The sequence below is a fragment of the Diabrotica undecimpunctata genome, chromosome 1, assembly GCF_040954645.1.
Source record: "Diabrotica undecimpunctata isolate CICGRU chromosome 1, icDiaUnde3, whole genome shotgun sequence".
Lineage (NCBI taxonomy): Eukaryota > Metazoa > Arthropoda > Insecta > Coleoptera > Chrysomelidae > Diabrotica > Diabrotica undecimpunctata.
In genome coordinates, this window is record NC_092803.1 from 152,755,314 (window position 1) to 152,779,437 (window position 24,124).

Below are 24,124 nucleotides of genomic sequence, written 5' to 3' on the forward strand. Positions count from 1 at the left end.
TATTGATTTGACTAATATAAACGAAACCGGAAGTCGACCTCAAAACCGGAATGCAATTTTTAGTTCATCAAATGTCGACATGGATATCATTTAGCAGTTAATTTTGCATGCTGATCACGAATCTGGTGTCAGATTTGCTCTATCTTGACGTTTTATGCGCGTTTCGGGTCACTTCCGGTGTCGGATCGCATTGTACATATTTAGATTCGTCTCGACGAGACCTTTCGATCCATATATACATTGTGGGGTCTAAAACTTAAAGTAAATTTTAACTTCCGGTCATCTCAAAACCGGAAGTGAATTTTTGTTCCAAAAGTATATCTTGACAATCTCATACGTAATACTAATAATATTCAGAAAAATAATATTTTAATTATCTAATATGGTTTTTGAGTAAAGTGGTGGACAAGAAAAGGGCTTAGCGTTTTAGTATATAAGATATGTACTTGAACTTTTTTGTTAATTTTAGCGAATCCGCTCCTGGAGGGTCTGTTGTTTGTTATTATAATACTAAATCGGTAGGGTGATCCCATCAGCGTCAGGCAAAATTTCTTATATCTTGACGGAAACTATACCAAAAGTTTATTGCGTGAGGTATGGGTAGAATTGTCCTTTTGCAAATCATTTTGTTCTCAAAAGTGAATCCCTCTTTAAAATACGGGAACAATGATAAAGCAATAAAAAAAATTCTTGTAATCTTCAAAAGTTGTATATTATAAAAAAATTTTTTAATTGTCATATATAATAGATAAGATACAAAAAAATTATATATAAGACGGTAATAGTACCTAAATTCACATATTGAGACCAGTCATAGATTTGACCTCTAAAAACCATACGAACAAGCTGAATTTTTCTGAGAATGTCAATTTTAAGATCTCAAAAAATATGCAAAAAAGTTTACCACTTTTACCCCCGGCTTCCCCCTAAAACCCCCCTCCGTAGGGGTGAAAACGGAAAAAATCGATTTGCCAAGAATCTTAACGCTGAAGAAAAAAATGTTTCTAATAAAAAATGTAGCTGAAATAATTTTGAATAAAAATGTTTATTAGCACTTTTTCTGTAGAATGAACCTTTCTCTCAGAAACAACGCTTAAAGCGACCGACAATTTGGAATGTCAGTTACACGCGCTAAATTAATTTTACATAAAATTTGTATCAACTCGACAATCAAAATTCGGTGTCTTTTGACCCGAGTGTCCTGTCGACAAAAATCAAAATGAGTTTTAAAGATAAAAAGTGTGGCTTTCTTATGCAATTTTTTATTTTGCCGCAAATGAAGTCAGTGTTTATAAGCGTGTTAAATAAATAAACGTTGAGCGATTTTTGCCATTTTTTATGATTCTCATGAGATCAATAAAATTTATCACTTGTATTAACAGGTCGTGGCGTAATTCTCATTCTTATTCATTATAACATGAAATTTTAATTTTGAGTTTTGGCAACAAACACGAGGCATTTGAAATATGCATAAAAAACGCAGAATTTAAACTTTAAAGGGAGGGTAGTTTTGTTTTACCGGCAAAAATCATATATTGCAAACCTATATTAAAAGTGTAGTAACTAAAAAAACCACTTTTTCGACAAATTGAAAAAATCTAATCCACTTGATATAATAAAAGATTTAAAAAGCTTTTGTAAATCATATTGGAAACACATTGGGTTACGAAGTACTTTGGTATCACATGAGTATTAATCTTAATTAATAGTATAATTCTTAATAGAAAAAAGTGAGATTTTTTGACTTATTACACTTTCGAAAAATGAAAATAGTCATGATTTCAAAATTATTTTGAATTAATTCACTTTTGTTGCAATTAAATTAAGATGCAACACTTTTAATCCAAATTTGTCAATGTGAATCATAACACAAAGCTGTAGTTTTTTAGTGAAATAGACAAGAGACTTTCAGAAAAAGTAAGTATTAAAGTCATATTTTAATTTCAAAATTATATTATTTATTTTAAACAAAGTATTTTATACAAAAAATATTCAAAAGCAGTCATTACTTTTAGACAATGTTGACAAAAACATAAAAACTAATCACAATTTAAAAAAAAACTAAACTGAGATACAACAGAATATTGACAATAACATAAAAAACTATTCGCTATCAATACAATAATTTAAGCCTAATCTAATACATTTTTATAATATCTATCATAACAGGTTTTCGGAATTATATATTTTTTAGCATCAGGTAATGGAATTTTTTTGTTATACACAAGTTTCAAACCTTCTGAAAATAATTCTCTATTTACTTTAGCTTTCCTTTTCTGTACTTCCGTTTTCTTGAAATCTACATCAGAGTAGCTCGTTTTATAGAAAAAGACTCCAGGACTTTCTTTTTCAACGCGAAGAATTTTTATATCATGCCACTTAACTTGGTTTTTAGCTTCATCCATAGTGAAATTTGTTCCCCACTCTTCCTGCAAAGCCTTGATATCAAAAAACATGTCAAGGCAGACCAGTTTTTTTTGCAGTACGAATCAGTGTGGAATACTGTTGCGGAGTGTAAATGGGGACCGGCTTAACATGTCTTTTAATTTGTTTTTCTATTACACTGTGAACATTGTCACCTTCATTCTGTAAGTGCCCTCGAATTAAAAACTTGTGTGTAATAGATTTAATTCCCATGTAAAAAAAAGCATAATGCATAAGCACTCAATAAATATTTATTCTTTTGCTGCCGCAGCAATTATCAGAGTAAAAAATGATATCTAAATTTTTACCTTCATTATGATTATCAGCTATTAAATTTTCTATAGCAGCAAGTACACAGCTTCCAATCTCTGTTGCACCATGTTTACCTTCTGTTTCATCCCAAAAATAACATGTAACATTTCTTGGTTTTAAATCACTCACCGTAAAGTTGAAACAGTTGATTCTGGATTTATAAAAGAATAATGACACTTGGCCTTAAGGAACAGGCATCACTGCTTTAAATCGTATACAACTACTTTAACATCAGTCCTATTTTTGTTGTTTTCTTTTTGTCGTCGTTTCTCTATTCTTGCCAATTGTTTTTCTCGTAGATGATTTTCATAATTTTCAAGGAGTCGCAATCTTGTTAGACACAGAAACTAATAAATCAGTTATAAGCTTCACTCCTTACTCAGAGAGAGTGATAATGGTTCAGCTGAAGACAAACATACAACAAGTTAACTTAATTCAAGTATACGCACCAACAGCGGATAAAGATGAAGAGGAGATAGAACATTTTTATATGGAGTGGAGACACAATTTTAAGATCTATTAAAAAAGAAGACATTACGATAGTAATGGGAGACTTTAATGATAAAGTAGGGAGAGGAAAAGTTGACGAATATGTTGGGGAATTTGGACTAGGTAACAGAAACGAAAGAGGGGATATACTTGTAGATTTTTGTCAAAATGAACATTTTGCAATAATGAACACAATGTTCCAACTACCCGATAGAAGATTGTACACTTGGAGATCTCCTGCAGACAACAAAGACCGCATAGTCAGAAATCAAATAGACTATATATTAGTCAAAAATAGATACAAAAACTCAATTAAAGCAGTAAAAGCATACCCCGGAGCAGATGTCAACTCTGACCATAACCCGATGATAGCTAGAATCCACGTGAAAATCAAAAAAAATTGAAATATTGTAATACCTAAAAATAAACCAACGTTTGATTACACAAAATTAAGAAAAAGAGAAATACATCAAAAAGTGATCCAACAAGTCAACTCAAATCTAACAGAAGTGGGAGAGGAAATCTTAACATCAGAAGATGTCTATGAAAAGTGGAACAATATTCAGGAGGCATTACTAAAGGCTTCTGAAGAAAATTTAAAGCCTGAAAAGACAAATAGAAAACAGAAGTGGATGACTTCAGAAATTCTAGCATTAATGGAAGAGAGGAGAAAAGCCAAAGGAAGAAATGAGCCAAAATATCAAGAACTACAAAGTAGAATTAAAATAGAGATAAAAAAGGCCAAGGAAAAGTGGTTAACAGATCAATGCATAGAAATAGAAGAGTATGACAGAAAATACGACAACTTTAATATGCATAAAAAAATAAAAGAACTAGCAAATACCAAAAAGCGAGCACACTATGGGATACTCAAAGATGATAATGATACACTCATTGCCATTATCATCTCGAATGATACAAGAAGAACCACAGGAACACACAGGACCGAAAATAATAATGTGTGAATTAGAACAGGCAATTAGAAATGCAAAGACCGCAAAATCAGTAGGTCCAGATCAGATACCCACTGAGCTAATTAAATGCATTGTCGAAGAAACACTGCATATACTTTTAGATTTGTTCAACAAAGTATATACAACAGGAGTAATACCCCAAGATTGGTTGCTGTCCACGTTTGTAACATTACCAAAGTCAGTACATGCGACAGAATGCTCCCAGTACAGAACAATTTCCTTAATAAGCCACACACTTAAGATATTTCTCAAAACATTACATGGAAGACTATACAAAAAAAAGAGAAGAAGATATAGATGACACCCAGTTTGGATTCAGAGGAGGACTAGGAAAAAGAGAGGCTCTGTTCGCGTTTAACATTCTCGCGCAAAGACGACTAGATATGAACCAGGATCTCTATGTCTGCTTTATAGATCATCAAAAGGCTTTTGATAGAGTACGACATCAGAAACTCGTAAAACTGTTGAAAGAAAAGAATGTGGATAGTCGAGATATACGGGTTATTGTCAATCTGTATTGGAATTAAAAAGCAAAGGTTAGAATCGAAAATGTCGAAACAGAAACAATAGAAATCAAAAGAGGTGTTAGACAGGGTTGCGCGCTGTCCCCATTGTTATTCAATCTGTACAGTGAAGCTATTTTTAAGGAAGCAATATCAGAAGAACAACAGGGTATATCAATAAACGGAAAAATCTTAAACAACATAAGACTCGCAGACGACACCGCTGTTTTGCAGACAGTCTAGAAGCATTGCAACGCTTAGTAAATAGATTACATCAAGTCAGTATCAAATAAGGACTACAAATGAACGTTAAGAAAACCAAGTTCATGATTATTTCTAAGCAACATACAGTAGGAAGGCTAGATATCGAGGGAAAACAAGTAGAAAGAGTGAATAACTACAAATATCTGGGAACCTGGGTAAATGAAAACAATGACCAAGGTAGAGAAATAAGGACACGCATTGAAATTGCAAGACAAGCATTTATAAAAATGAAAACAATGTTTGTCAATCGAGACCTTCCTCTGGGTCTGAGGATAAGAGCCTTAAGATGCTACGTGTTCTCGACTTTGTCGTATGGAATGGAAAGCTGTGGTGTGTGGTGCTATAGAAGGATTTTGAAAATACCATGGACCCAACGAGTTACGAATGCAGAAGTGTTAAGAAGGCTACAAAAGGATTGCGAGGTCATAAAGCACATCAAAACAAGAAAGCTGGAATATTTAGGCCACATTACCAGAGGTGCGAAATATGAGATATTAAGGCTCATAATGCAAGGTAAAATCAAGGGTAAAAGATCCATAGGAAGACGAAGAATTTCCTGGCTGAGAAACCTAAGAGAGTGGTATAGTTGCAGCTCAGTAGATCTTTTTAGAGCAACCGCCAATAAGGTACGGATAGCTGTGATGATAGCCAACCTCCGATAGAAGGAACTACAAGAAGAAGCTGTATCAATTGGCCTATCGTACAAATCAAGTGTAGCTTTAAAAAATTTTTTGCAAACCCGTATATGAGTACCGTTCAATTCAAAAAATATGCCTTATTCAGTGCCCTTAAATTTTGGGTGCTAGAATATCTGTACTCAGGTTTGATTTCATCTATGTGTCGTAAGATGTAATCTCTTTAACGTTGAAGATCAGCCATTTCCCAATAATTATTATTACATCTCAAACGACATTTTTCACCACATCCTTCACGAACCATTATTCCTGAAATTTTCTTTTTTGACTTAGCCATAGAAACGTATGACTTACCTGAGTTACGTTACTGTTTTGCTACATTCGTCTTCCAATTCTCAGGTTTTCGGACTCTTTTTTTCCTTTCTTTTCTCCATTATCTCCAATATTCGAAACTGTACTCAGATGCACTGCCGGAGCTGTCAGAACTAGTCGAAGAACTGCTGCTGTTCCTGGATGAAGAATTATTAGTTGTAGAACGGTTGTAGGAATTAATCTGTTTGAGAATAATTTGTCTGGAGCGACATCAAAATTTGGATCGGCATCGGAATCATCTATATCGCTTTCGTTACTTCGAATGGGAGATAATATCTAATAATTTTTTCTCTGATCCATATTAACAATATTAGAAGTACTTGGTAGTTTTATTAGAGTAGATAGAGTTTTATTTAAAGATATGCTATTCTCGGTTAGTAAATTTTCATTTCCAGGCATAAAAGAAGACTTATCATGTTGACGACTATATTGATTAGATTCCTTTGAATTTAATTCTAAAGAATTTGTGGTATCATGCAAAGGAATACTTTGAACTGATGAAATGTTGGAAGAATCTTTATTAATGTTCTTATTTTCGTGCTATTGTAAAGCCATGTCAACAAATAAATGGCCACGTCTAGGCATTATACTGAAACAATAACGATAAATAAACTAAACCGTCAAAACTGAAGCAACTCAAAAATATCTTTTTATTAATTTGAAATGCCAATTTAATATTCCAAAATCTATAAAATAAAAATAAATCTCTTATAGTTAATATAAAATATTCAAAATTATCGCAAATATCAAAAACTAACTAAATTAACGTTACAAAACGAGTTCACCATTAAAACCGATTTAACCCTAAATTCAAAAAGTTCATTAAAACTGTAGCAAAACAAAATAAACTTTAAACAAATTAAAATTTAAGCAACAAAACTGCTACAATTCAAAATGCTACTGTAAAAATATCTGAGTACACCAGCTAAATTGTATTAAATCTAAATAATTATTGTAGTTTTATCAAGTTTACTCACCAAAACCGTTGCAACTCAAAATGCCACACTGTGAAACCGTACACTCTGCACGAAAGTCGGAGCGTAACTAAAAATGGCGCGGTTTTATAATGAGGGCGAACGCGTGATCATTCAGCAAAACTGACTTACAACGCCACCTGTGACACACTAAGGGGAATACAATTACTGCAGTTTTATTGGCGAATAGGTAATTATTCGAGGAATTCAAATGTGACCTTAACTCAAATACTCACATTTTTGAGTTGCTACACTTTTAATGCTGGTGTGCGATATATGCGAAAATTGAGATTATTACCGGTCGAACTATTAAAAAAGCCGGTAGTATATGGCATTCTTGCCTGACATCATCTCATCACCATACAAACAAGAGTAGTCCAGTCCACAGATATTTGACCTCTAAAAATCATACTAAAAATCTGAATTTTGCTCAGAATGTCAATTTTAGGACCCCAAGAAGGATACAAAAAAGATAATTTTGAACACAAATGTTGATTAGCACTTTTTGTGTAAAATGAACCGTTATCCCAGAAACAACACTTGAAGCAATGGAAATCATTTTTTTTAATTATGCAATACTTGTATTTTGTTGCAAATAAAGTCAATTTCTATAAATCTGTTCAATAAATAAAGGTAGCGGGTTTTTTGCCATTTTTTACGATTCTCATGAGATCAATCAAATTTATCACTTTCATTATTGACCGGTCGTAGTGGAATTTCCATTGTTAGAGCCTAATCTTTAAAACCTATACATTGATGGAATATGACAAATTCATTTTCTTCATTCACATTTCGATTTTTCCCCTCCAAACTTAAGAGAGGTCAGTGATGACCATGGTGAAAAGTTTTTCCAGGACATATGTATTTTAAATATAGAAAAGGCATCAAGGAAAAATCATGCTTGGTGACTACTGCTTAAAGATGTTTATAAAAATATACATTCATTGTTGGACAGTAAGATTAATCAACTTTAAACTCAGTGTCACAGATAAATGTCACCACTGTTGAATACTGCTTGGTTACCAACAGGTGGTAAAGTACTTACAATATTTTAATTAGTTCAGAAATGATAAATAATCTTATTTTACCCAATTGGGTGAATGCACCAGTAACCGACCATGCACCAGTTACCGACCAGTCTTACCAGTCAAACAAATATTAAAACTAAGAGAATCTTAGAATGTTCAAAAATTATTGCACCGCCCACGTATACTACGTGGTTTTAGGTATGTAGGGTAGTTTCGTTTATTTTTTCAAAGCAAGTTTAAAGGAAGTGAGACTTTTGGTGTATCGGCAACACTGCCAATAAGTTAAATCTATGAGCGTGCAACTAGATAGCTATTAGAGGCTATTAATTTTTATCGAATTACATCAAATGTTTTTTTAACTTTTTTAATGTTGAAATGTGATGTTACTCATTATAAAAGTGTAATAAATACAGTTAATTTGTTATTTTTCTAAATATCTCTAACTAAGTGATTAATTTATGGTGGTCGCTTTATGGTTCACCATTGTAAAACTTTTCCATTAGACGACCAGCTGGTCGCTTTCTGGTTTGGGTTTATATCCACGGATGTTTTGTTAAATAGACAGTTGCTAGTAGTACCAATAGGGGACTTTAACTTTTATATGTAAATCTAATTTCTGTCCAATAACCGACCAGTGGTCGGCTACTGGAGTAAAATGGTGGTCATAAATTGGTACAGTAATCAAATTATTTATTTTAGATGCCTAAAAATTCTTCTAAAGACGATTTAGTCAATGTTATTAATGAAGTTCGTGATGGAGCAAAAATACGGGAAACTGAGAGGAAGTATAACATTCCCCATGCCACATTTATGGACAAATTAAAAGAAAAAACATCTTTGGATGCTAGAAAGGGTCCGCCAACTATTCTAACTTCAGATGTAAGTAGGTCTATCTTTTTAGTAAACATGTATTTCTATATAGAATTTTCTATTGATTTGTGAGTAACCATTTTCTCATTTTGCAGGAAGAAAACCTACTAGTTTGTTGGTTGAAGGGAATGTCCAAAAGAGGAATACCGGTTGAACCAAGACAACTAATTGATGCTGTTCAAGAGGTATTAAAAAAAGATCGACGACCAAGTCCATTTACTCAAGAAAGATCTGGAAGAAAGTGGCTCGATCTTTTTTTTAAGTGACATCCAAGTATTTCACTGCATAAACCTGAAGCTCTTGGTTTAGCAAGAGGGTTGGTAACTGAGCATGCAATTCGTGAATGGCATCAGAACTTGGAAACTTATATAATAGAAGAAACTGGAAATAGCGATCTGCTAAAAAATCCTTCCAGAATTCTCAATGGGGATGAATTGGGTTTTCGAACTAACCCAGGAACCTCTTTAGTTATAGGTCCTAAAGGATTTAAAGATATGTATCAGGTTCAAGATAGTGATAAGGAATGTATTACGGTAATGGTAACATTTACAGGTAGTGGAAATATGGCACCTCCTTGCATCATTTATCCATATGAAAGGATACCTGCAGAAATTAGCAGAAACGTAAATCCTAGCTGGTCATTAGGCAGATCTAAAAGTGGATGGATGAATTCACAAATGGTTTATGAATATGTTACAAACAGTTTGTTGCCATACATAAAGAAAGAAATATGACATTTCCAGTTTTATACAGAGTCGATGGACACAGATCGCACATAAGCTTTGAAGCTGCTACTTTTTGTAAGGAAAATGGTATCATCTTGTATTCATTGCTGCCCAATGTCACTCATATTTTACAACCAGCAGACGTTTCAGTATTCTGCCCTATTAAAGTTTCTTAAATAAATAGTCATAAATAGTCATAAATAGTTTCTAAGTCAGAGTTGTTCACTACACCAAAATCTGGTAGGTCTACTCAAACAGGGGTAAATCCTGCTTTTGCCGACTGTGTTACTTGGCCAACACAATCACCAGTTAAAAAGGGAGGAAGAAGTAGAAGAAGGATCAAGCTTTCACATGCAGTAGGTGCTGGAGCTTGGGTTGAATACTGGAAGAAAAAAGATAAAGAAGAAATACAAAAAGAACAAAAGAAAAAAGAAAGACTTGAAAAGAAAACCAAAAAAGAAGAGTTACAAAAAAGAAGGACAGCAATACAATTAACGGATATAGAAAAAATATGAAGAAAAGAAAGAAGCTATTAGAAAAGTCTTTATCATCATTATCATCTGAAGAGGAAGATGCAGAATTTTCAGACCTACAATCGAGACCCCCCTCTCCAAATCCAGAAGATCTTAAAGATCCTGAAGAAGGATACTTTGCTTTGGTAAAATTTCCTACGGAAGGTGGAGGCAAAGAAGCATATTATATACGTCAAGTTGTAAAAATAAAGGAGAACGAAGAAAGTGAAATTTCTTGTTTAAGAAAAAGTAACAAATGTGAAAGCAAATTCTTCTTTTCCAATGTCCCTGATAAAGCTGTAATTGAAAAAGGTCAAGTTGTATATATATTAAAACCAACTCTGATAATCAGTACGAAGCATCAACAGTCAACTATTACATTTGAAGTAACTCTCAAGAACTATAATGTTTGGTAGAATAGTATAGGTACAGTGTAAAATTGACAACAGTTCTGTAATGAATTGTTTTATAAATTTTTACTCTAAATAAATATTTAAAGAATAAAAAGGTGTTTTATAAATGTACTTTTCATGTGCTCGAATATTGGTGCATAAGTGGTCTAAAACTGGAAAAAGGGGTCGGTTATTAGTGAATTTGTCAAATAATTTTTAATAATTAAAAAACATAGGTTATGTCAAAGATACATTATAATATTAAATGTATTTTTAAAATACACAATAAATGCTAATAAATTCTAGAAGTTTTACGTTGAAAAACTAGTGATTAAATTTTATATTAATTTTTTAATTCCAAAAATCCTGATTTAGTCAGAAATTGGTACGTTCACCCTAGTTATTATTTTAGCCAAAATAATTTTTGCAAATAAGTAGGTACTTATATAATTGTGACGTGATTTAAGCAGAGGCATTAGGCAGCCCATGTGTTTTATTATAACAAAATATCACTCTTCAAATTGTGAAGTCAAAAAATCTATATGTCTGATATTTATTCTGAAATAATCTTATACATTTGATCCTTGACTGGTACTAGTTTTTGCATCAGCAAACTCAAATATCACAAGCTGCTACTATTTTTCTTTCAAATTTATCTTAATGAAGAATTTATTATCTTCCTTTCTACATGGTATATATATATATATATATATATATATATATATATATATATATATATATATATATATATATATATATATATATATATATACATCTAGCGGTTAATGTAAGCTCCGTTCTAAAACGGTATTATACTAACTCCAGTAGAATATACACCGTGTATTTTATTATCTGAGTAGCGCTTTATGTAGACTCCGACCAACACGTAGGATTAAGTGGACTCCACAAAAGGATAAACCATTTGTGGGATCCGTATTTACGATATTGCATATACTTCTAAACTCCTGCGATGTTGCCAATAATTGTATTAGTAGTAGATTTTCAAATTTTACAGCAGGTACATTCTGGACCTGGAAATTTATTTAAATATCCATCAATTTAATCATGGAGGAATTTGAGGACTATTTGGCTAATTTATGTAGTTAAATATAAATTGTTAACCGACATATACCTTTATTTTACTTTTTAGTTTTAATAAACAAGGCGGTAATTTATATTACTTGTTTTATATATTTTTAAACATAAGAAAGTGTTTATTATAAACGTGGAAAAGTTAAGTTTCCATTTTTATTAATTAGTATTTTTTATTAAAAGGCATTGTCACTAAAACATTTAGTTCATAAATGTACGTACATCGGATAGAGTAATCGTGTAACAGTTTATGAAAGTAGAAGCCCCTTCGGTAGGACTATAATGCTTGTTTTCCTATTAATATAATTAAAGAAAACTCAAACAACAGGAAGATCTTTGTAATTTTTGGATTACTGCAGTTTAAGACATGCAATGTTTGTTTTATAGCGTAGTTGAATTTAAACTACAATAATTTATAAATCTATCTTTAATAACATACTTTTTTACTGCCTAATTTCAATAGATATGTCGATTTTTAATTAAAATATTTAATGCATTAAAGTCGCGTAGAGATTTTCACTAAACATTTAATTTTAAAGCTATTATTATAATAGTCCAAAAAAAAGTATAAAAGTCTAGGGAATTCAATATCCCACTATGGATTTGTTTTATAGATTATCGTAAAGCGTTCGACAGAGTCAAATGGATACACTTATGACTGATACTAAAAGAATTAGGTGTACAACACCTAATTTTGCTTATAACTGAACTGTACGAACACACTACTGGACCATTTAAACTAACATTAAAAGAAGATTGAAAATCAAAACGAAATATAAGTATCTGGGAAAAATTTCTCAAACGATATTAATATTAAAAGGGACTTTAAAGAGCATCTGATAAAGCATGCTAAACCTTAAGGCGACTAAACCACACAAAATGGTTATTTGAGAAAAATTATAGCTCGTTCCAGAAAGAATTGTAAATATAAACATTAATGTAGATTAAGAAGAAACGCTGAAGAAAAAAGCAGTAGCGGTTAGCCTAAATAAAGAAAGGCAAAAAGAAGATGTAATTTGATGTTTTGAAAAAATCTGATCCGAAAACTGTATGAAAAACATCTCATAGTATAGACATAGAGCGCGGCGGTGCCTCTGCCGTCTGGCGGCCTATATCGGAAACTTTTACTACCATTTGACTATTTGTGTACAATTTTGTGTATGGTTAAGTGGCACACCACAAAAAGTGTTTTTATTTTCTCTTTTGTTCAACAATTAAAATGTATTGCTATACTTCTAGATGTTCCAATACAATAAAGGATAATAAGCATAAAGCACAGGGTAAAAATTTTTATTATTTTCTATGCGCTAGTTATTATAAACACATAAGCTATACTACAATTAAAAACTATGACCACTATGAAAAATATACGGTAGACTATGACTACATTTGTGCTTTAGAACTATAGTAAGAACAAGATAAAAATCTAAATTCCTTCATAATTATATTAACGAGAAGTTAATAAAACTTTTGTTCGTTATCAGTAAGAGAAAGCGCATTTCAGAATATATTATGAAAAATGTTGTTGATATTACAATATCAGATGATAGGAATACAAAAATAAAAAACAACTTACCTTTTCAAAACAACAATCAATCACTTCATTTTATCACGAAAAATTTAAAAATTGCAATGTAATTGAACCCATTTTGCGAGCTATAGTTACATTGATACTTATGTGGCAATTAGCTGTAAAGTCATTAGTCTTTCGCGTCGTATCATATTTCCCTAATATTTTTGTAGGCAAGCGGTTTAGTTTGTGTAATATAATATCCCCAATTCGTCTCATAATATTTAGTTTTCAAAACAGCTGTTAATAATTCGTTCACATTTTTTAAAGCTCTTTGCAATACATTTGAAAATAAGTCGACAGTAAGTTCTGCCATGGTATTTCATAGTTTTATTCTTATGATTATATCAGTGTTTGTTTAAAATCTATAAATAACTAGTTTAATGTTTTTTTTTTGTATTCCCAACATTTCTAATTAACTGCTTAATAGTCAATAATTGATTATTCACTCAATCGTTCCAGGTGTATTAGAAAAAATATTGTATATCCTAATAATTAATAGATGTATAGCTTATATATAGCTTATATCGCTATAGTTTGTGCAGTACATTTTATTATCCCTTTTGTGTATGGTATGCTTTTCAGCAAGTTGGTACTTGCTCTTACTTCTAAATTGACAGATCAGCTGTTTAACTGCCTGTACTGAACTTTCTTCTTCATTTTGCAAATATATATAAAAATTAATAAAACTCTGACATACCGTTAATTAAAATATTGGATACCCTATACTATTCAATCAACGGAAATACTAAGATCACACGGGGAGAATCTGTCTCTATCTAATTAGCCTTTTTCGGTCCATCTTTGGACATAGGCCTTCCCAATCCTTTTCCATTCTTCTCTGTCTGTCGGTATAGTCATCCACCTAGAGCCCACGTGCTTCTTGATATCATCTGCCCATCTCATTTGGGGCCTTCCTCTGCTTCGTTTATATTCCCACGGTCTTCAACTTATAAGAATTTTGTTCCATCGGTCTTCTTTTTGTCTTATATTGTGCCCGACAAATCTCCATTTCAATTTTGCAACTTCTTGTCTAACATCCCTCACTTTTGTTTTCTCTCTTATCCACTCGTTTCTCTTTTTATCCATTAGTCTTATGTGCAACATTTGTCTTTCCATTGCTCTTTGGGTTTTTATGGTTATGTCCATGTTTGCTTTTGTAAATGTCCACGTTTGAGAACCATAAGCTAGAACAGTGAGTACGCATTGATTGTATACTTTAGTCTTAAGATGCTGTGGATATCTTTTGTTTTTAAGAATGTAGCTTAGTTTGCCAAATGCCGCCCATGCCAGTCTAACTCGTCTTTTTATCTCTGCTGTTTGGTTTTCTTTGTTACGTTTTATAGTTTGACCCAGATATATATATAATCCTGAACTTGTTCTACTTCATCTTGTCCGATCCTCATTGTGATGTTTTCATCTGTATTTGTTATAATTTTGGTCTTGCTGTAATTCATAATAAGGCCTATCTTTCCAGCTTCTACGTCCAGTTCTTTCATCATTTCAAATAATTCTTTTCATTTATCTGTTATCAATGCGATGTCATCAGCGTATATTAGATGGTTCAAGCGTTGTCCACAAATTTTTATACCTTTTTCTTCCCATTCTAATCTTTTAAAAATATCTTCCAGAGCCTGATTGAAAAGTTTCGGTGATATTGTGTCTCACGCCTCTATTTATTTGTATTGATTTTGTTTATTCATATCCTTTAATTGTTGTTTTGGCTTCCTTATATATATTGGCTATTAGTTCCGTATATCTGTGGTCGATTCTGCTGTTAATCAAAGAACTTTTCACTGCCCAATGTTCGACACTGTCGAAAGCCTTTTCGAAATCTATGAACGCTATATATAGAGGAATATGGTATTCATTTGCTCGTTCTATAAGTATTTTCATACTTAGTAAATGGTCACTTTTGCTGAATCCCTTTCTAAAACCAGCTTGTTGGGTATCCATCGAATTTTGTCGTCAATCTATTGGTTAAAATTTTTGTTGGGAGTTTATACATTACATTGAGGAGTGTTATGAGACGGTAGTTTTTTATATCTGCTTTATCCCCTTTCTTGTGTAGGATAATGGTTACGGATTCCTTCCAGTTGTTTGGGATTCTTTTTTCTTTTAATATCTTGTTAAAAAGGGAATGTAGAGTGTTAATTACCACTTTTCCACCATATTTCAGCATATCTGCAGTTATTCCATCTTTTCTGTTTTTCATTTCTTTCAATGCCTTCTTTATTTCTGATTTGCTTATTTCTGGCTATAGCTCTGAGTTGACATTTTTTACTTTAGCCTTAAGTTGGTTTTTAATTGTTTCTGGTGGTTCCTTTTTTGTTTTGTATAGTTCTGAGTAGAAATGGTGGATAATATTTATAATGTCATCTTTAATGTCTGTTTCTAGTCCGTTTTCATCTTTTATTTTGTTTATTTCACACTTACCTAATTTCGGTCTTAAGCATTTCATATTTTTGTTGTTTTGTATTACCTTTTCTATTTTTATTTCTTGTTCTTTTCTCTTATTTTCTCTTATCATTCTGCTTATTGTTTTATTGATTTCTACATATTCTATAGCGTCCTTCTTTTATCCATAAGCTTCTTTGTTTCTGTTGATATATAGTTGTTCTTTTTTAGATCCTTTTTGGCTATTTCTTTTCCTGAAGTAATCATCGTTGCTGTAAGTATGTTGTCTATTTCATCTATATCTTTGTCATCACTGTCTAATTTTTAAGTAAGTTGTTCTTTTAAAAGGTCTTTGTATATCTCTTTATATTGCCCTAGTTTGTTTCTATCTATTAGATCCCAGTTTTTAATTATTTTTCTTTTCATTTCATAGTTACCGTCAACACTAATTTTTGCTCTGACCAACCAGTGATCGCTACCTGTTGTGAATCTGTTAAGAACTGTTACATCTTTAATGATATATCGTTCCGTGGACAGTATGTAGTCGATCTCATTTTTTGTGGATCCATTAGGGCTGATCCATGTCCACTTTCGTTGGGGCTTCTTTTTGTAAAAGGAGTTTATTGCGTATAGATGCTTTTCTTCTAGGTAGTTTATCAAAGTAGCACCTCTATCATTTCTCTGACCATACCCGAATTCTCCTATTTTAGTTTCTTCCTTGTTTAGTTTTCTACCCAGTTTGGCATTGAAATCTCGAATTACTAGTATAAGACGATTTTTATGTTCTTCCATAGCCTTTGATATATCTTCATAAAATAGTTCGATATCTTCGTCATCATAAGCTGTCATGGGGGCATATACCTGGATAATTTTAATTGATGTTCTTCTTATTTTAAGTATGACATAGGCTGTATTCGGGTTTCTTCTTTTCGTCGAGTTTCTGATAGGCCTATGATATCTCATTTTATGTTTGTTAATTCTTCTTCCAATTCATGTACTTTTTCATCCGTAGACATTGATCTAATATTGTATGTCCCTATTGACAGGTTGACGGATTTTTTTGATTTATGTTGTGTTTGTCTTAGTGGGTTTTTGTTTTTATCTATCAAAAGCGAATTATTGCGTCTCCCAGATACCGCGAGGCAGACCTTTGAGGTGTGGGATAATATTATGGGTTATTTCTGGTTTCATCATAATTTACACCGAAATTACTAACAAGAGAGTTCTCTTACTTCCACATGTTTAAATTGATATATAGTACCAACAGATGCTAGTTATATACCATCAGTACTAATAAAATGAAAACTATCAAATTAATGTCAATTTCATTGAATAATCAAAACAATCGAAAATATATACCAAAACAACACAATAAAAGTAAAAGTAGAAGAAGAACTAACCGACCCTATTGAAGCTGGTAATGGGATAAGACAGGGAGATTTAATGAGTCCTCTATTGTTCAACCGGATTATGGATGAAATAATAAAAAAGTAAGAAATAAAAGAGGATACCAAATGGGAGAAAAACAAATTAAAATAATCTGCTATGCAGACGACGCAATACTATTCTTTCAAAGTGAAGATGATTTACAACGTATGCTACACCAATTTCATATAACCGCCAGAAAATTTAACATGTTAATTTCCTCAAAAGAGACAAAATGCATGGTTACAACAGCAAGTTTACTAATATGTTAATTGGAGCTGGAAGGTCAGATAATAGAACAAGTGATGGAGTTTTAATATCTAGGTATCATACTATCTAGCTACGGAAAGCTCGAAACTTAAGTGGAAGATCCACTGAATAGAGCAAACAGAGCCGCAGGCTGCCTAAATGAAACAATATGAAGAAATAAAAATATCGGGAAAGAAACCACAGGCAGAATTTACAAAACAGTTATCGGACCAATAATGACATACGCAGCAGAAACAAGACCTGACACAGAGAGAACAAAAAGGATGTTAGAAACAACAGAGATAAAAACACTTAGAAAAATTGATGGTAAGACACTATGGGGCAGAGCTAGAAGTACAGATATAAGATGTAGATACAAGGTGAAGAACATCAAGAACTGGTTAAGAAATACAAGAGTAGAATGGAAAGATCATATAAGCCGAATGACAACAAATGGAGTAGTAGACATGGCAAGAGACGGTTACCCAATAGGAAGACGATCAGTAAGAAGACCACGAAAACCATGGAACGGCAACTTACTGGAGACACATTGAAAAACAGACAGAGTCATGTCTATATAAAAAGAAGAAGAAGAAGAAGAAAAAGATACACAGGATTGACAGGATAAACAATAAAATAGCTGCAAGAAAGAGAAAATGAATCAGTCATATTAATGTAGAATAGCAGAGGACAGAGTATTTGTCATAGCCTTAGACAAGTGTCCAATTGAAAAAAGACCACAGGTCGTTCAAAAAAGACGGAACTCTAGAAAGAAAATAGAATAGATTTAAAAAAAAATAAAAGCATAAACATGTCTTTTCCTACTCTTATAATATTGAAAATACGCAAATAGAACCTTGAATTAAAATGTAACCTTTGATATCTGTGATAAATTCATCGCCTGAACAATGGCGCCGATGTATGAATTTGAAATTTTTTACACCTATTTTAACTGTTTATTTTTTTATTATCTATATATGAGTTACGAACGATATCACAAACCTATTTATTTACCACAAACAGGCTCTTTAATACCTTAAATTATTACTATACAAATCTGATTCGAAATATCATCAAAAAGTAATACACTGCATGTAAAATTTAAATTTTTAATAAAAAGTAAAATATTAGGCATTACTTATGGGGTTCAAAGAACGAGCCTTTACGAAAATTTAAGTACTAAGAAGATCACCACAATCGGGCATACCCAGGGTAATGATTAAATAATTAATCGGCTAATTCTTCAGTCACCCCTTTAATATGATTTTGTTAAATTGGTCCTTTTTAGGACCAACTATTCTAATAACATATGTTTATAACTGTTAAGGGTATATCTAGAGATCAAGAAACTTTGCTTTACTTAAACTTATCAGACATATGCGCTAAACACGAATCTGACTTATTTCTAGTGCAGGAAACACATATAGGGCCTAACGTAGGGTATTTGGTATAAAGCTTATCGCTGAAAACCACATTATAGATATAGACATGCTATCTCTGTCGGAAAAAAAGCAAAGAATAACTCAAAGTAAGAAAGGACAACACCAGTCAGCTTTCAGAGAACCTTTCAACGATGTTGAGCTTGGATCCACCATTTACATATTTAATGAAAAATAATACAACTACCGACATTGAGGATCTGAGCACAAAGCTTATTACGAAATCTAGACCAAAAACACCACAATGGCTTATCCGGATGATGAACAACTGTATTCAAATTATGGAAACACCCAAAATCTAGAGACAAGCCAAAGTTGTTACTTCGCTTAAACCTGGCAAAAACTCCAACGAACACAAAAACTATCGGCCAATATCTTTATTTTGTCAGCTATTTAAAATACTTTTGCACAAGATCGTTAATATGATTTCACCGATATTTTAAGAAAGCTCAAATTAAAAGACAAAAGTGGCTATAGATAGGGAAGATCATGTACATTACAAATGCTAAATCTTACCCAACACATCAAAGACGGCTACGAAAATATCGGGTATCAGGGGTGGTATTTTTCAATCTAAATGCCGCTTACGACACCTTAAATTACCAAATATTTCTCGAAAAACTATATGATATCCCCTTAGATAACAAACTCACTTATATTATTTGCGTATGCCTACACAAGAGAATATTTTTTGTATCACTCAATGTTAAGAATAGCAGATGAAGAACGGTCTTGCTTGGGGTAGCATAAAAGCACCTACACTGTATAACATTTACCCAAACGATCAACTTATACCAGTAGATAATAGGACTAATATTATAAAGACGATACACCTATTATTGCACAATAAAAATAAACTATGAATAAATTTTCAGCCAAAACCCCTGAAAAAATCATGTGCGCTCCTCAATTTCCCTAACATAGACGCTTTCACAAACTGAACATCCAATAATGTCATGAAATTGTTGAACTGTAGACTTCCTATAAATTTCTTGAAAATAGTTTGTATCCCACGGGATCAGTCACAGATCATTGTTTAAAACTAAAAGGTAAATTGAGGACCAGAAATAATATTCTTCGCAAGCTTGTCAGCTAAAAATAGACTTTAAAACATAGACGCTTGCACTATATGCTTCTGCTGCCGAATATACCTTGATAGACAAATTAACCATTCTTTCGTTTTGTGCACAACACTACTACCCATTTTAACACAAAAATATCTATTGCAGCACTTAACCATATTTATTTTGAGATAACCTTCTATCGAGATATATAGTATACGAGATATCAAGTATACAAATAAGACCAGAACTAAAATAATAAAAAAGCTTTATACAAGATATCGCAGAAGAGTAGATGAAATAAAAGTAGTTTTTATTAATCGGGTGCTTACATAAAACGTACAAAGACATACTCACGTAAACAAAATACATTACGAAATTTCTGTAATAAAAAAAAACATCCAATTCGGCATTGAACTAATAAATTATATTAAATAAAAAAACAATATTTCTAAAAATGCAGAAAAAATAAAATTTTCTATGCAAGCGAAGATTCCATTAAATAATAAGCCGAAATCCTTTTGTATCTATATACCTGTTTTTTAAAGAACCAGTTACCTTTTAGTACGTAGTTATACCAGGTAATAAGATATCCTCTGTCACAGTGTAATGCATATGACATTACACTGTCTACAAATAGTAGATAAAAATAAGGAGCCCATATAAACCGTTCAGGGTATATGTTGAAAATATACGGTATAATCGCACAGTTGCCAAACTCTCAGAGCTTACTTAAATCGATAAACGTATGGTTCAAATATACAATGAAAAAGATCTGAACGACCCCTATAATATATACACGTGAACTAAACGATATACATTTATGATACAGGGGTATTTACGGGCTCCAAAAAATTTTTATAAATTAATAAACTCTACATGTTGATGAATCGACAGAACCAATATTATGGAATGGTCAAGTGAGCTCCGTATATCGGTATCCACTTGACCACGGAGCTCAATTAAACCTGAATTTTAACATGGGCGGAGTCCACTTTATGCCGTAGATATATATATATATATATATATATATATATATATATATATATATATATATATATATATATATATATATATATATATAATCAATAACCCTTCTACCCTAAGGTGTTGGGTGTAAAGTCTCTTTTTAGGTTTCATATACAAACTTCCTCCAATTCTTCTTGTTGCTTGCCAATTTCTTCAGCTCCTTGGTGACTCCTCTCCTGTCTAGGATGGCGGCAATTTCATCATCCCAGGTCTTCATGGGTCTGCCCCTCGGTCTTTTCAAGGTTCTTCTCGCTTCCCACAATTGTTTCACTTGGCTTTTTTTATCCATCCTTACCATGTGGCCGTACCATCTCAGTTGGGCTTCTTCGATTTTCTTCTCTATTGATTGGACTTTAAGGCGTTCTCTTATTTCCTCGTTCCGTATCCTGTCCATTCTGGTCACCCCTAGTACTCTTCTTAGATACTTCATTGAAATACTTTGCAGTTTATTTTTTAGTCTGGTGGTGAGCGTCCAGCTTTCACATCCAAATGTTAAGATAGGTACAAAAACTGTGTTGTAGATAGCTATCTTTGCTTTTTGGGATACTTCTTTTTTCGATAGGAATGTGCTCTTAATTGCGTGATATATCCGGGAAGCGTTTGCTATTCGATTGTTTATCTCTGCTTCTTGTGTACCCCTACTCTCTAGTTGCACTCCCAGGTATTTAAAGGTCTCGACTTGTTCTAAAATATAGTTATTTATTTTAATGTTTGTATGTTGGTCTGTTTTCCCACATACCATGACCTTGGTTTTACTTTCATTAATTCTCAGGTTACGTTTTTCTAGTTTATCTCTCCATATCTGGAGGTTTCTCTTAAGTGCGTCCTCGTTTCTTCCAAATATGACGAGGTCATCTGTATCATTTCCAGGTTTCTATGTCCAACAAATATCCTCGATGTTTCTTCTCTAGTTTCTTTCATTACATCTAGTACAATATTGAACAGGATGGGGCCTAGTACACCTCCTTGTCGTAAGCCATCATTGACTCTAAACTCTTCTGATTCCATATTATCTGTTCTTACTCTGTTTCTTGTGTTCTTGTATAGGCTCATAATAGTTTTTCTGAGTTTGCTGTCTACTTCTCTGTTTCTTAGGCTTTTGTCTATTTCGGTTCGCAGGGTTCTATCAAATGCTTTTTCGAGGTCTATGAAGGGTTGGTATAGTTCCGTGCTTGTATTTCGTGCATTTTGTATTAGATGCTTGAGTGTAAAAACATGGTCATGGATGCTTCTTCCCTTCCTGAAACCGCTCTGTGACTGCTCCAGCTTATGGTCTACTTCTTGTAGTAGTCTTTTCTCCAGTACTCGTTCGTAAACTTTGGAAGGGATACTCAGGAGAGTTATACCTCTGTAGTTGCTGCATTCTCGTCTAGTTATACCAAGATCTTACTCTGGGCAAATTTTCAGCCATATTATCGATCGTTAATTTTTCCGAAAAAAATGACAACTTCATCCCTGTATAGCCACCCCCTGTACCACGAGGGGCGTCTGCCTGTAAGGCAAAGTCTTAACCCAGTTACAATGAATATATTCCAATAGGGAAATGTCATATTACTGATCAGTTCAAAATTTCGGCTCTATCTCTTGGACTATAAGGAAGCGATAAGTGGTTTGACAGCATAATAACTGCTTGTGTTATATGTAGTCTAGTTTTTTCAGTGATTCTAGGCAACCTATTTGGGTGGAGTTTTGACTTGTTCTTGAAAGAATTCAGAATCCAGCAGCCCGCTGAAGTTTTGGATTTTTATAATATAATTATTTGACAACCTTTTGTTGGCCAACCACCTAGAGCGGAGTTGAGCCGAAATACATTGATTTCGTATGTTCCGTTTTAAATTCGTTCAATCTGTATATATATTATATATATATATATATATATATATATATATATATATATATATATATATATATACATATGTATGTATATATATATAATTACAGCATGTTTTAAATTTAAAATCGATGAAAAACAAATCCCCATTTTCTATGATTCCCCAAACTTTTAATCAGCTAGATAAAAATAATTAAATTTTTATTATATTTCTGTTATCTTATACATCTAATATATTTTAATAATATATATACATATAAAATGACATCATCTTTTAAATTTAGAATAAAGAAAAAACAAATCCATCTTTTCTGGGATTCCCCAAAACTTATGATGAGCTAAGTAACTAGAAATAATTAAATTAAATTTTTATTTTTATAAATTTACAAACTACATATAGTTTCTATGTATTCATGTTTCTGTATACTCATTTTAATAGATACTATAATAAAATTGATTCCTTGAAATGTAACAACAGAAATGCAACAGGTAGGCATGTTAATGAAAAGCAAAACTTACTTCCTCCATTTTTACTGCTGCCTGAACAACAAGAATATAACAATTTAGTTATTGTCACTATCTTCTATACTATACAATCAAGCCACTGATATAAAAACTGTTTGATATGCAATTAAAAACACTTTTAACATGGATTAAATAAGTTTGATAACTAATGATAATAATAATTATCAATTATTTAGGAAAAAAGAATGTACATTAGAACAGAACTATTGTTTATAGTTTACAGGAATACTGATATATCCTGTATCATAGTGTAGAGATTATCCCGGAATGGTGGGTTCATATAATTAAATAAATTTCAGGTTTGTAGATGTCCTTACCCTCTTGCTATACTATCTTTGAGTGATTAAAAAACAAACAAGTCTTTCCAAGGCCATTTCAAGTTGATTTTAACAAAGTGGCAATGAGGTTTAACGTTTAACATTTATAATGTAAAAAAAAAATGTAAAACAGAAGTAAAACTATGAATCATGCAATCCCAGAACACATTCTGGGTAACTCTTTAAAACACATCATAAAATGGATTAAATTTTATAAGAATGTAACATGTATAATGTAAAGAAAAACTTACCTCATCCATTTTCACTAAAGTTGCTGTTCCTGTTCCTGTTGCTACAAGCTATAACCTATCCTATACCAAAAAAATAATTGTTTTCAATTTTCAATGTTGCTGCTGCTGCATATTATGTTATGTTTATTAACTAAGCGGTGTTGCCATTATCAACATTTTATTTTCGGTAGATAATCATAAAATTAAGTAGAAATTGGTAGATTTAAATTTTAGTCGTACTTTTAATAAAACTTGCTAAAATTATTGTTTTTGGAAAATAATGTATAGTTACAAGAACCCATTACCATTATTATATAAAGTAAATATACTTTTTTTGTTACCGGTGTAAAATGTTCTAAAGACCATACCAGTTGAGTCCCCAAAAGGGATAGCTAGCTGGGCATGTGTTGGAAGTTAATTGGCATCAAAGTAAAACGTTATACCCAAGTGAATTTTTACTCTTGGAAGTCGTGCGCTCAGGTGCG

At 32.2% G+C, this 24,124-nt stretch overlaps 1 protein-coding gene across 4 annotated transcripts in view; it reads right to left on the reverse strand.

The window, feature by feature from the left end:
* Positions 1-23,798, reverse strand: part of LOC140432395 (uncharacterized) — a 56,742-nt gene extending 32,944 nt beyond the window's left edge. For 3 of the 4 annotated variants that reach the window (XM_072520267.1, XM_072520266.1, XM_072520264.1), the window contains exon 1: positions 23,661-23,798. In XM_072520267.1, the coding sequence (XP_072376368.1) occupies positions 23,661-23,669 (9 nt within the window). In that variant the 5' untranslated portion in view covers positions 23,670-23,798. Of the gene's footprint in view, positions 1-23,086; positions 23,386-23,660 lie in introns of those variants that run through there. The other variant, XM_072520265.1, reaches the window with a different exon arrangement.
* Positions 23,799-24,124: the final 326 nt, after the last annotated feature.